This window comes from Ptychodera flava, chromosome 20 (assembly GCF_041260155.1).
Source record: "Ptychodera flava strain L36383 chromosome 20, AS_Pfla_20210202, whole genome shotgun sequence".
Classification (NCBI taxonomy): domain Eukaryota; kingdom Metazoa; phylum Hemichordata; class Enteropneusta; family Ptychoderidae; genus Ptychodera; species Ptychodera flava.
The window spans coordinates 26,915,158-26,929,010 of record NC_091947.1 but is presented as its reverse complement, the minus strand read 5'-3'; the positions used below and the strand labels follow the sequence as shown (position 1 = coordinate 26,929,010).

Genomic DNA, 13,853 nt, shown 5'->3' with positions numbered 1-13,853 from the left:
AATGCAATGGCAACAGCAGTGAAAATCTTTTTTTTTGTTGGGAACATACCCGGGACTTTGGGAAAACATCAAATCATATTACAGCATCAACAGCAGACATTAACGCCAGGACGAAAAATGCATCACATTGATTGGGTTTCCAGGAATGGGAAAAAATAATTGGTTGAAAATCAATGAAATAAAGGAAAATAAAACAAAAATTATCAACACCTGGGATGCAACAAATGCTCACGAGAATCCCATGAAATTCGACACCACTGTAACAGCGTCATGCATACACTATCATGCACTTGATATTGTGACAATACATTGTAAATGGGTTACAAAATATTCCACAGTAATACCTTACACACAGATAAAACACAGAACGCATAAATATTACACCAACACAACAACCACTGAATACATCACAAACTGATGTTACCATAATTAATGCATATTCAAATACATAAACACACACCCACTGGGGACATCTCACACCACTATAAATGACATGAAAAATGTCAGTGACGTTTACCAATCCTGTCATATTGGCAGATGACATTTTAATTTTAGATGTAGGACTTCAAATTTATACAGGGTTTGCTTTTCTTGTATGTAACCTCACTCTCATACAATTTTTTTTCCTTTTGAAAAGTATGTCCTTAATAATTTGCAAAGAGCAACAGCTTTTCATGCAGTTTTTCATATAAAGAGAATAACATCATTTTGAAAGTATGGATTTTGACTAAATCAGGCAGCAAAAGAAAACAGCTACAACATATGAACAAATACAGTAAAACCAACATACAATGACATTTTTGGTGTATTTTACATTATGTTTGTTTTGTGTGAAAAAGTTTCTTGTTCCACTCCAAAAACCTCGTCAAACAGCCCTATGTTCATCTTGCCAACACTATCTGTATGCACACAATACGTTTACTGCTATTGTTGATAACTGGATTCTTGTCTGGACTGAAATTTCTTAATCATGGGTATTAAATTAAAACATTGCAAATTTACATGATACACTATATTGGCAAGACTAGTAATTTGTGTAAAACGGATGAAAATGCTGTCAAAATTTATAGCTTTTGTCCCTTTGTATCACTAGTAGAACACAACAACAAAATTATTCCATGATAGTTTTTATACAACCACAACAAACAACCACATGCTCCATGCTTAGACATGCATCATTCTGTAACACAGACACCGAGACATACAGCACAAGTAACATTTCAATGCAGCATCACAGCGTTAACAGATAACACACATGTTGACAGTTCATTCCTTAACTATCATGCTACCAAGTAAACGAAAGCAAAAAAATGCATTAATATCGTGAAAACATGATAACGTAATCAGCAGTGGTTATTTAATTGCCATAACTTATACTACAGCAAATTCATCATCAACAGCATATTTATCATATTCTTTGATATATACATCATTCATAAAGCATTTGCATTCACAATAAGCTTTGTTTATTATTGATAGGCACGATATTATCAGAGTTTTCTTTATATTATCAGATAATGTTTAGAATATACAAACTGATTACAAGCAGCTGGTGTCATCCCTAGTTCATTTGCACAGTCAGAAACAGCAGTCAACACAGGAAATCAACTTGAAAAACCGACATGCAAAGTACAAACGCAGCGTTTATCATTCACTTACAGGTGCCTCGTCTCCTGCTCCCAGGACGCACACGCTGATTTTGATGTAACCTTTGACCCCAGCCTGAGCCTCATCAGTCCCAGTCATCAGCAGCCACTTGTTGCGGAAACAGTGATCTTCTGCTTCGTAGACCATTCCGATGTCAAAGTTGAAACTGCCAATCAGGGCGTCACTGCGCAACTTTCTGGAATTGAAGACCTGGGATGGAAAAGGAAACAAACCATACACTTTTTACATAGCTGAACGAATTTTAACCATTATAGTACTCCTTCCTCACATGTATTTACACACTGAATCACAATATTGACAGCTATGGGCAGAAGAGGCATGGTGTGTTGACAATTGAACTAGGGGATAAATATCTTTGGGTAGAAATAAATTGCATTGCATTTCCTAATAAATTTCTTGCCTTACAGATTGTGGTAGTAATTGAGTTCCATACTTGTTGACAAGCCGAACTTTTTAATTCTATTCTCAATTACTTGTTCACACTTTGCACAAATTGACTAGGATGATAAATCTTTCGATAACTGGCATCTTTATGTTTTACTGTCAGTCACTCCTTGACCATGTACTGTGTTAGCAATTTTGATGAAATCCACAAAATGTGTTGTGTGAACGAGGTTACACTAATAATTTATACCTGTATGAGTATGACCTCGTCAAACAGCTCTGCCGGACTCATGTTGTAGTTGAAGAAGAAGATTTCCTGCCAGACTGGCGTGTTTGTGGAATGCTTAACTCTGGTCATCTTGGTCTGTCCAGCCACCGATACCTTACACACTGGATGGATGTTGGCTCCCTGCAACTGACGAGCCTCCCACACTTTCACTCTAACTTGAAAATCTTGCGGTTTTGTGGAGAGTTCTTTCCTCTGAAGCTTGCTTCTCTTTCTGGAGGGGTTGCGGGATGATGACAAGAAAATGTTAGTCGTTACTTTCAAACTAAAAATTTGCATTGTTACTTGGCAACTGAAGAGAATAAAATGTGGCGCTTTTTTCAAAAATGTTTACATGAAAAGCAGTGCTGCTAACTGTGGGATGATCAGTATTGATAAAATCTTCCGGTCTGCAACTGAATAAGTGAACAACACAAATTTTCAACTAATGATCTCGCAGAAATTCTAACAACTTACAATGTAGCTTGGTTATTGAACCACTCCTTATAAAAGTGGGGATTTAGCTGAGGAATTTTGACTGCTGATGTTTTCGCTCGGTGACCACAGGCGTCATACACTGCGAGTTTGAATCCGATCGATAACTTACTGAAATTGCATGAGCGTGCTCACACATGGGGGATATTTCAGCATATACAATGGAGTCGCGTACAAAACACTTGAGTCTCTTTGCTTTTGGACACTTACCTTCCGCCGGCAGAACCACTAACAATTCCGCCGCCGCCGCCTCCGCCACCACCACCACCATCATCAGTCTCATCACCTCCTCCCATATCTGAATCACTGTCCACTGTCATTTCAAAAAGAAAAATATTAAAGTCAGAAACTCCTCAAGTAAAAAGAAAGGCAAAAGAAAGATGAGAAAACAGAAAGGGAAGGAAAAATGAGAAAACAAAACGCACATCAGAATATTAGTACTGGTGTGGTGGTGTCTCCCTAAGCAAGTGATTGTTGTATAACATATCATCTGTCATACCAGAATGGTCTGTTTACTGTAAGAGGACACAGACCATGATTTGACAAATGATCAACAACTTGGGAGGCCTGGTGGGAAGCAGATGAACGAATTGATGCAAATGCCTGTAAAGAATTGTCCAGTTTGTGATGACGATGCATGTTTTGCATTTCATATAAAAAGAAATAAGGTTTCCTTTCAATAGTATTATTAATTACCAAGCCTTGGTTTATATACAGCAATGTGTTATGTACTGCAGGCACCTATACATCAATAAATTACACAGACTGTCAACAGCCGATTGTGTGAATTGTTGTGGTTCCATTGTTTCACAAGCTCATGCCTTAACTCTTTGAGCACTGTAATTTTTCCCACCAAAATTTTAGTTCAACATTTTACCGACTTTTTTTTTGACAATATTGAACAAAATGGACATCACATTTCATCGGTTACAGCTTTTCATCAAAATTTTGGAAAAAATCTGAAAAAATTGACCGGGAAATATTTTTAAAGGTGACAGAAATTGACTTTGGCACTCAAAGGGTTAATTTCGGCACTTGCCTTGTGACTCTCAACAACAGGCTAAAAGCCCATACATGTAATTACAATGTAATATTATTCTACAAAATCTGCCTAAGCACTGGCTACCTCAGTACTTCAGGCACAGGAAACACAACAGACTGAGGACAGTCTATAAATTACATTAAAAAGTACAGATTTTATGGACAGTAAATTTTGATTTTATAAAAATTCTGTTCAATTTAGAATGTACTTTATTCATATCAAAACTATTTTTATGCCTTTATTGTTACATTGTGTGTGCACAGAATAAGTGCTGAGAACTAAAATACTACTCACTACTTTTGTGATTTGATCGATATATTAGGCAAAAGTAGACCAAGTATTGATGGAGAGCAATGAAAAGCTTTACAAAACTATTTGAAAAGCATAATTTGGTGAAACAAATGTTAAAGAAACAAATAATCACTATGTATTCCCCGAACCTCATTGTTTACAGTCCATCATTAGGGTATACATATCCAAATTACACTGGGAGCTTTAAGCTCTAATGGGTTATGAAGTATTGCTGTACAGAAGTCACTGTCTGGTGATTAGAGTTGTGTTGTTGAAAAACTTTTTTCCTCTTTGAACTGACAACTCAGTGACATTTATAAATTGCAGTAGAAGGTTTAGAAATTCTAGAGGTAGTGTAAAAGACTTTGAGATGAGAAGGCAACATCTTGGAGGAATTTATCAGAAGTAAGTCAAAAGCATGACAGAAATAGAACGCATAGAAAGCTATGCATATATAAAGTTTGGATCATTGGGGAATGTTAGCAGACTTGCCCATGCAAATATTAATAAGTAGACACTGGCATAAGTACTGGCAATAATGCAAGATTTTATTATTATTATATGATCAATGCTTGTGGAAATTTGGAGAAACTATGATTTTGTATTTCATGTTAACACTGCAGGGTATTAATACAAATTTACTATATTGAAATGAGGTAAAAGTTAAAGCATGCACAGAAATGTTAATATTGAAATCAAAACTATCATTGTGATATGTTGGTCTGTTGGCCTGGCTATCACTTGTGCATGAACAGTTGCTGCACAGCGGTGTGTCTTTACAGCTCTACCCATAGTAGTTATCGATACGACAATGCGCACACTGATCTAGTGTCCTGAACACCAACTTATACTATGCAGCTGTAATACTTAAATACACTGTAGCTGACTCACAGAAAACATGCATAATAGAAAAGTTCTCCACAGTGCGCTTCTGAACACATAAAGCTACTATACACTGCAAAGACCAAGTCCATATCAGATGGAAAGAGCCAACTTTCGTTTCAAACAGTGTCATTTTTAGAAGATTCAAATCCTTTATAGAAATGTTTTAAATTTCTAAACCTACACAAAAATAAATGGTGTCTGAGCTTGGAGTGTTCTAACTTTTAACAAAAGCTATGAACTATAAAAGTCACATGTAAATATTTAGGGTTCTGTAAACATTGTGTTCAAGGTATGCCAGTCAGGAAAAGTGTCTAAGATGATTGGGTTGTTTTTAAAACATGGAAGGAACATGCAGAAGGCATCATTCTCAGAGGTTCTGGGAGATACATAGTTGTTGACCTTCACAAAGTTCAGAGTTCAAAGGTGATGGCAATAAATACTAAAACAACTTTGCCATGACAAATATTTGGTGAAAATAATACTGAACAAAATGTCATACCTGTCCCTGTAGGTACAATATTAACCAGAGAAAATGTGAAAGAAGTGGAATTTTTGTTTTAGTATCAAAATAAAACTGGAGATGATAAACCACAGATCAAAAGTACACAGCGACACTTTAGACGATAAATAATATATAGTAAACCATGTTGATCTCATATAGAAACACTTATTTATACAATTTAACTTTAATACATCAAAATAAAGTGCATGTTAATTTGACTATACTATCATAATAGTGAAAGCAGTGTGGAGCAGTTTGATTTGCTTGTGTTCTAGTATTGTGAAAGTCTGTTTATTTTACTGATGGCAATTCTATGACTTTGCTTTATTTTTGGTCTATACCAAACACCAAGGTCAGGGTTTTTAATTATTCATTCATTGACAAGTATTGGTCATTTGTCAAATTATCAAAAGTTAACATTACTGGCACTTCAATGAAGGTAAATTGAGTTCTCTTTGTCGACATGCTTTTGAAACAGGACTAGAAAAGAACTTGTTTGAAAAATCTGTGACTGAAATCATTCCAATCACTTCCGAATAATAAGTTTTCAATAAAAACACCAGCTCAACAATTTGACCAGTACTGTTGCACACAAACACCATATCATCAATGAAACTATAATGTACTAAATGATAAATTAATCCAATGATCTTTCGTAGAACTCCAAAGTCTAGACTTAAAATTACAATACTGATGAGATGGCTGTGCCAGCAGCGTGCATGGTAAACTTTCAGAGCAGTTACCTTTAAAGCTCTTTGTACATGTGGTTAGTAGTGGCATTGCTCTTTGCATGATAGCTTGCAAAACTTGACTGACAAAAACTTTTAGCTTAAATATCAATTGCTAGGCAAACGTGTGTAAGTGTGACAGGTACAAAGACAACACAAAACATAGATAATATGACTTGGTGCTGTCTGCTGTATTTCAGAATGGGACAATCTTTGGAATATGCACTTTATCAGGAAACAGAAACATAAACATTGATTTTAAAAACAATTTTCCAGGTTGTTACAGCATAGAAGTCATAACATCACAATAACGTGACATAAAAATGTCAGTTTCACATTTTGTAAAGCACATACTGAGTCAATCACAACCCATTCAATGGCATATATTTAAGGGTCCATTTGTATTGAATCATTTGTTACGCAAACACCAATAAATTGCTAGTCTTTCCACATTATTATTTTTAATATTTGTATGTTTTATGAATATGAAGCAGAGATCATGTTATTATGAGTCCCATAAATAACACAAACAGCACCAAAAGTCATACGCAATCTAGAACTACTTCACAAATAATACAATCATAAAGGCTGAATCAAGCAAAAATAAAGTTAAGTGTTAAAATTACAGAAAGGACAAAACTTAGGTGAAACAGTGGCTGTAGCTTCGGGGAGGAAGACACTGGGGTTAGTAGAAGTTATTACAACTGAAATTAAAAGGTCTGAGAAAAATGAAATTAAATCGTTGAATGATATGCATGAGCAAATGAGGTCAGCAGAGCTACAACTACCAATACAAGTTAAACAAAGTGACCAAGCGGCCGATATAGCCCCGCTGTTAGTTTTTGCTGTAAAGAGCAACGATAGAATTGCTGCCTATCACTCCAAAATCAAGTTCAAAGTAAACTGACTTGGTTGGAGAAAATTGCTTCTTTTTTGACACAGATTGAGTGTCCTCCCCTCTGCTAGTGTAGAGGGAGCTTTCTCCAATTATACATTCTGTTATGTTACGTAATGTAGTGCAGACTGCAGATTGTGGTATTCACTTATAGCATAATGAACGAATTTGTAATTTTTAATGCCAAATAATTATGACAGTGACCTTAATGCAGGTATCCTTAAAAAACCAAATAATGAATTTCAAAGTTCTAAAACAAGTGGTTTTGGAGGAAATAATGTACTGATAAAAAAATGAAAATCTAGCCCAAATAATTTGCATATGCAAATTTCATCATCATTAAAACAATAAATGAGGTCATTCCTGTAAATTTACAAACCAAACTTGATTCGACAAATAGTTTTAGATATGTACCAGACGACGACAGACAACCACGTATTTGATAAGCTACGAGTCACTGACAGCGGAGCTATAAAAACAAAAGGGTTTGGGTGAAGAATAGGGTCATATAAAGATAATTTATACCATCATCGCCTATCACGGTCACGCCTCCATCATCTATATAAACAGAAAGAGAGTACATTTATTTAAAACACATATGGCTCTTCAACCTTAGATCCTGGCCATTATGTATGCATTTTCAAAGAATGACAGCTTTGACAATGAGCCACACACTCACAGAACTATTCACTCTTGAACTCAGTAAAGTTTCTATACAATGCAAGATGTGAGGTACATGAATATTTCACATTAGCATAACATTTGAATACTGTAACAATGCTCATTAATACAATTTGCATAAATGAATACTAATCCACCTCACATCTTGCACTAAAAGATTTTTTTTTAATTAATTCAAATTAATTTTTATTCCATGGCATTTCAAACTAGGGCAGCCACAGTGTGACATGCAGCAGTTTATACCACAAACCGTTTCACATTCATCATGTGCATGTACACTAATGGAAGGGCTGAGTGTGAAACCTTAAAGTGTTCGAATATCCATTTTCATGAAATCGTTAACATTTCTTACATCACATTTGATGGTAACACAATAATTCCTGCCACAGCATATTTAGTATTTCATGAGGATAAACAATACAATCTATCTATATTTATATTTACATATACATACATGTGTGTTCATAAACATAAACCAGATGTGACATTTTTCAAATACATCATGTTATCCAGAATGACCCATTTTGACCCAAAAATATTGAGTATGTAACATTCTTACAGGTGGCAGTCACCATGGTTACAAAGTGTCAGCCTCACTTTGATTTCTTTGGCAGCCATATTAGGATAAGGTCATTCATCATGTTCATCAAGGTACCTATCCACCCCTTTCAATACAAAGACACTCTTTTACAGCAAGCTATGAAATTTTATCACAAAATAAACTTGTTCTGTTTGAACATTAATGGTACAGAAGCTGCAAAACTGAATAGCATTTTTGTGGTTACAGGTTTGTAACCTAATATACATGTAGCTGCACACATGCGACATCGGACATGTTGCATGTGCAGCCACTGTTAAAGCTTGCAGTCTGAGCCTTAAATGTGTCTTCTAGTATTTATTGTTACACTAGCAGTTGCCTAATACTAAGTAAGTGTTTTTTCACTTATTTTTACAAGTGTAATTTCAAAAGCGAAATCTTAGATAATGCTGGTGAATATTTCTTTTCGCATATTAATGAGAAACAATTGCATCAATAGGAACAGCCCTGTTGACGGGTTTGCCATATTCAGAGAGGAAGTCTAAACCTTGACCAATCACACTAATCTTCACAACAGGAAACAAACAATTGACATTTTTGACGTTGTCAGGCCAAGGAATTTTCTACCAAAGAATGCTACCCTCCAGTTACAATCCACCAGCAATGAAACAATAAAATTACAATTTGGCAGCACACACCAATTTAATCAGAAATGTCTACATGCAGGCTTTAATAAATGTATTGGTCTATAACTACAATATTGGTCAACACGTCACAGGTGAAAAGATTTCTCACACAACAAAGGCAAGAACACATTTGCATCTGCTAGTTGTTAGAATAATTCAATATATTGCAATATACAATGTAGCAGTTAAAGATAGTATAAAGTTTTCTGAAGCTTTCTGCATGAAATACTACAACACACAGATATGCAATAGAACAATCTAGTCTTGGACTGTTGCTACAATATAAAGCAATGGTTTCAGGTGAAAACAAGATGCCTGTACTGACTCACTGAAGATGTCAATCATAGCCATGGCTTCTCATCAATTAAGACTTTTTGACAAGGTTAAAACATAATCTGTTAAACATGAATTTGAGATTATCAACAATCAAGACACAATTCAAATACAAAGTATGCTTTAAAAGGAAAAATTTGAGTACAACTCATAGACACTGATGTTTACGTTTAAAATATTACTCTCTGTGGAAATAAAGCTTGACAATAAATACCTTTCAAGCCGGTGCACACAACTGCACAATCCGATATAAATCTGAGTGTTTGTTTAATGGTTTTAATCTGGTCATTACACTCTTTTCCAATATTGTGATATATATGGCTTACCACTTCAAAAATCAACAGTATTATATTGCTTATATGTCGACCACACATGCATACGGCACACTCTCTACTGACCATTTGGCATATCCCCCTCACACAATATGCTCTACTTATACCTTCAGGTCACAAAATCTTTTACGAGGTCAGCGTACAAGACTTTCTTTGTACTTCATATAACAAAGGATACCCTGTAGTCTGACTATCATGGTAGCAATGAGTGAATCTTTTAACAAAAGTCTTTCTGTTTAAAATAACCCTACCCTCAATTTTAAGCATTTTGAAATCCTAACCCAATTTCACTTTTTTACAAAATGTTCATAATGACAATCACTATATCCACTCTAACTTTTAAGATTTCAGAACTCTTTCAGGCATTTTAAGAATTTATTAAAATTTCCTGGAGTCAGCCCAGCACTAATACAAATACATGGAATACGGAAGTATATCTTGAATCAAAGAGAAAGTCCTCTCTTCAGTCGGTGGTAAATCATTTATTGGCTTACCATAGAAAGCCAAACTTTAGAAGTGTTTCAAGATAATGTTGACAGACATTCAACCAGAAATAATCCCTGATTATAACCCAGCAGTTTTCAGTTTTTCATGATATATGTTCCTTTTCTGTGACTGGATGAAATCCAAAGCAGGCAATCTTTACAGTTACAATTCAAAGCACTTGCCAAATAAATCTTTCATCAAACGGGAAGTGAATTTAAAAGCATCTAATTATCTATTGATTCAGCCAGCCGTAGTTCAATGTAAAGATGACAAAAATTTGTGGGTTTTTACCTCTTCATTTCACACTGATGAAAATAACTAACAATACTAGTTCTTGCTGGGCCCTTCACAGGATTTAAAATGCGTGTTTCTCAAATCTTCAATTTGCAATCCTATGCGACTTCGCCCTGAGATGACCATAACTGGATGCAGAGCTTAGCAATTAGGTCTCCTCTCCATTCATGTGAAATATGTGCCACTCCTTAATTAAAACATCAAATTTTAATGTTTCAACACTCTTTCCACGAGATGTAGATCTTTGACAAGCAATATTACAGCTTGATGGCCTATCTTCATCACTAAAAAATGTCACATTAATAAAACAATACTGAGTAAAACCCTAGGATGAAACCCTAGTTTGTGTTCAAATACCTTTGCATCATACCTTGGTCTCCTTTCACTGGAACGTTATCATCAAATTTTATCAAACTTGTGACACTTTTTGTTATCTTTGAGACATAGGTGGCAGAATTTTAATGACACCAATAAGACTGACTGAGCATTATGAGTGAGGCCTGCAGGTACAATAGTTGATAAACTTTTTAAGCGACCTAGCGGCCGATATAGCTCCGCTGTATTTATGTAGAGAATAACTATTTTTTACACATGTTGATGAAGAAGGGTGGAAATCTTTGATAGCTCGATGCAGTGGCCAGAAAAAAGTGCAATTCAAGATTTCATCATACTTTGAATATATCACATAGGATCATCCCTAAGAACATGTCAACCAAAGCTATCTGATGAGTAGTTTTTGAGAATAAATTTTTTGACCAAAATGGCAACAATTGCCCCCAAAAGTAAAAATTGCAGATTTCATCATAATTTCAAAAGATCAAATTTAGTTCATCTATAGAAACCTGTATACCAAATTTCAAAGCTGTTAGACAAGTACTTTTTGAGAAACACATTTTTTGACCAAAAATAGGAAAAATTGCCCCAAAAATTCAAAATTGCAGATTTCATCATTATTTCAATAAATATCATTTAGTTCATCTATGGAAACCTGTATACCAAATTTCAAAGCTATCAGATGAGTAGTTTTGAATATACACATTTTTTGACCAAAAATGGCAAAAATTGCCCCAAAAATACAAAATTACAGATTTCATCAGAAATTCAATATATATTACTTAGCTCATCTGTAAAACCTGCATACAAAATTTCAAAACTATCAGACCAGTACTTTTGAGAAACACATGTTTTGACCAAAAATGGCAAAAATTGCCCCAAAATTACAAAATTGCAGATTTCATCATAATTTCAATAATTATCATTTAGTTCATCTGTAGGAACCTGTACACCAAATTTCAAAGCTATCGGATGAGTAGTTTTGGAAATACACATTTTTTGACCAAAAATGGTAAAAATTGCCCCAAAATTACAAAATTGTAGATTTCATCATAATTTCAATAACTATCATTTAGTTAATCTGTAGGAACCTGTATACCAAATTTCAAAGCTATCAGATGAGTAGTTTTGGAAATACACATTTTTTGACCAAAATGGCAAAAATTGCCCCAAAAATACAAAATTACAGATTTCATCAGAAATTCAATACATATTACTTTGTTCATCGATAGAAACCTGTATACCAAATTTCAAAACTATCAGACCAGTACTTTTTGAGAAATAAATTTTTTGACCAAAAATGGCAAAAATTGCCTTAAAAAAGCAAATTTGCATATTTCTGCACAATTTGAACAAATCTGAAATAGATCATCCCTAGGCACCTATGTACCAAATATCAAAGCTATCTGACTGGCAGTTTTGAAGAAGAAGATTTTTAAAGATTTTTTTACCAGAAATGACAAAAATTGCCTTAAAAATACAAATATGCAAATTTCGCCACGATTTGAACAAATCTGACTGAAGTCACCCTAAGCAAACTGCATATCAAATTTCAAAGCAATCGGACGAGCGATTTCAGAGAAGAAGATTTTTTTACCAAAAACACCAAAAAATGCCCCAAAAATACAAATATGCAAATTTCACCACGATTTTAACAAACTGAAGTGAGGTCACCTTAAGTGAACTGCATATAAAATTTCAAAGCAATTGGACTTGCGGTTTCAGAGGAGAAGGCAATTGTTGACGGACGACGACGGACGACGACGGACGACGACGACGACGACGACGGACGACGACGGACGACGACGGAAAATCAACCTATTTGATAAGCTCCGCGTCGCTGACAGCGGAGCTAAAAATTAGCTTTAAGTAGAACACGCCTCGGGGACAGATGGTCAGACTCTCAAATTTCTACAATTCTTTTCTGATCTACCACTTGTAGGGTTCATTTTAAAGCTCTTTCAGAAAGAAAAACTTTTATTGGCTTATTTTTCGAAAATCCAAATTTAAATTTCTCCCATAGACGTTGACACAAGAATGGCGGCCATTTTGAATTTCAAATATAGCAAAATATTGGGTAATTTGTTTTGCTGGCTCAAAACTTTGCATGGTGACCCCTGATTTTATTGTTGATTTGGTAAGAGAATGGTTGAAAGTTTCACTCAGGAAAGTCTGAGCAAAAGTTGAAGTCTTTCACTTTTGAGGCGCGAACTACCTCAAATAGTCGATAAATTTTTTCTGACGTCAACACAGATAAATCCATGATGATAGATTTAATATGTATACTTGTCATCCAAGCTGACTTTGGGTTGATCCCCTCTCAATGTTGAAAGAAGTTTACATTGAAAAGACATTCAGAAACTCTGCCAGTTCTTTCAAAAGCCAAATTAATGCATATAGGTACAAATATTATTGATACCATCTGTGTGAATATAGAACTTAACCCTATATACACAACATCTTTGTGATGTAAGACAACACATGGTAAAATTGCATCATGCCACAAATAACAAACAATATATTAATTAACATTGAAAAGAATCAGTCACTGAAATATATTTGCCCATTTACACGATTTGAAGCGCTGCAGCTAATATTTTAAATGTTCATTCTCATCATTGGGTGCTGAATTACGTATCAACCACAGATGAAATTCCGTGACCTTAGCTTATATTTTATCCTCTACAATTGAAGACATCCGCTTTTATCTGATCTGTTTACTCATGACAAATTACGTTTAAAATGTTCAAATTGAGTCGAACAATACACAACCATGACACAACTACATCTGTTACAAAATGAGTCATCCCTCCATTTTGCAAATCCACTAGAGATTAACGAAATGACGCACAAAATTTTAATGTTTTATATTTTGCCACCACAACCAATTAATCAGCGGAGTATGCACGAAAAAAAAACAAAAACAACCCTGTGTATACCTTCCTTTCAGTACGTGTGTGTTGAAGAATTTCAAAAGTAGTCTTTCTGCAACGTCACATTCAGCGTTTTTTCATG

The 13,853-nt window shown here is 34.8% G+C and overlaps 1 protein-coding gene across 41 annotated transcripts in view; it reads right to left on the bottom strand.

Moving 5' to 3' along the window:
* Positions 1–13,853, bottom strand: part of LOC139120453 (myoferlin-like) — a 137,903-nt gene that overhangs the window by 85,212 nt on the left and 38,838 nt on the right. For 38 of the 41 annotated variants that reach the window (XM_070684865.1, XM_070684872.1, XM_070684876.1 and 35 more), the window contains exons 6-9: positions 7,681–7,713; positions 3,023–3,125; positions 2,303–2,552; positions 1,660–1,857 (exon numbers count right to left, since the gene is read on the bottom strand). In XM_070684865.1, the coding sequence (XP_070540966.1) occupies positions 1,660–1,857; positions 2,303–2,552; positions 3,023–3,125; positions 7,681–7,713 (584 nt within the window). The remainder of the gene's footprint in view (positions 1–1,659; positions 1,858–2,302; positions 2,553–3,022; positions 3,126–7,680; positions 7,714–13,853) is intronic. The other 3 variants (XM_070684869.1, XM_070684901.1, XM_070684904.1) reach the window with 1 other exon arrangement.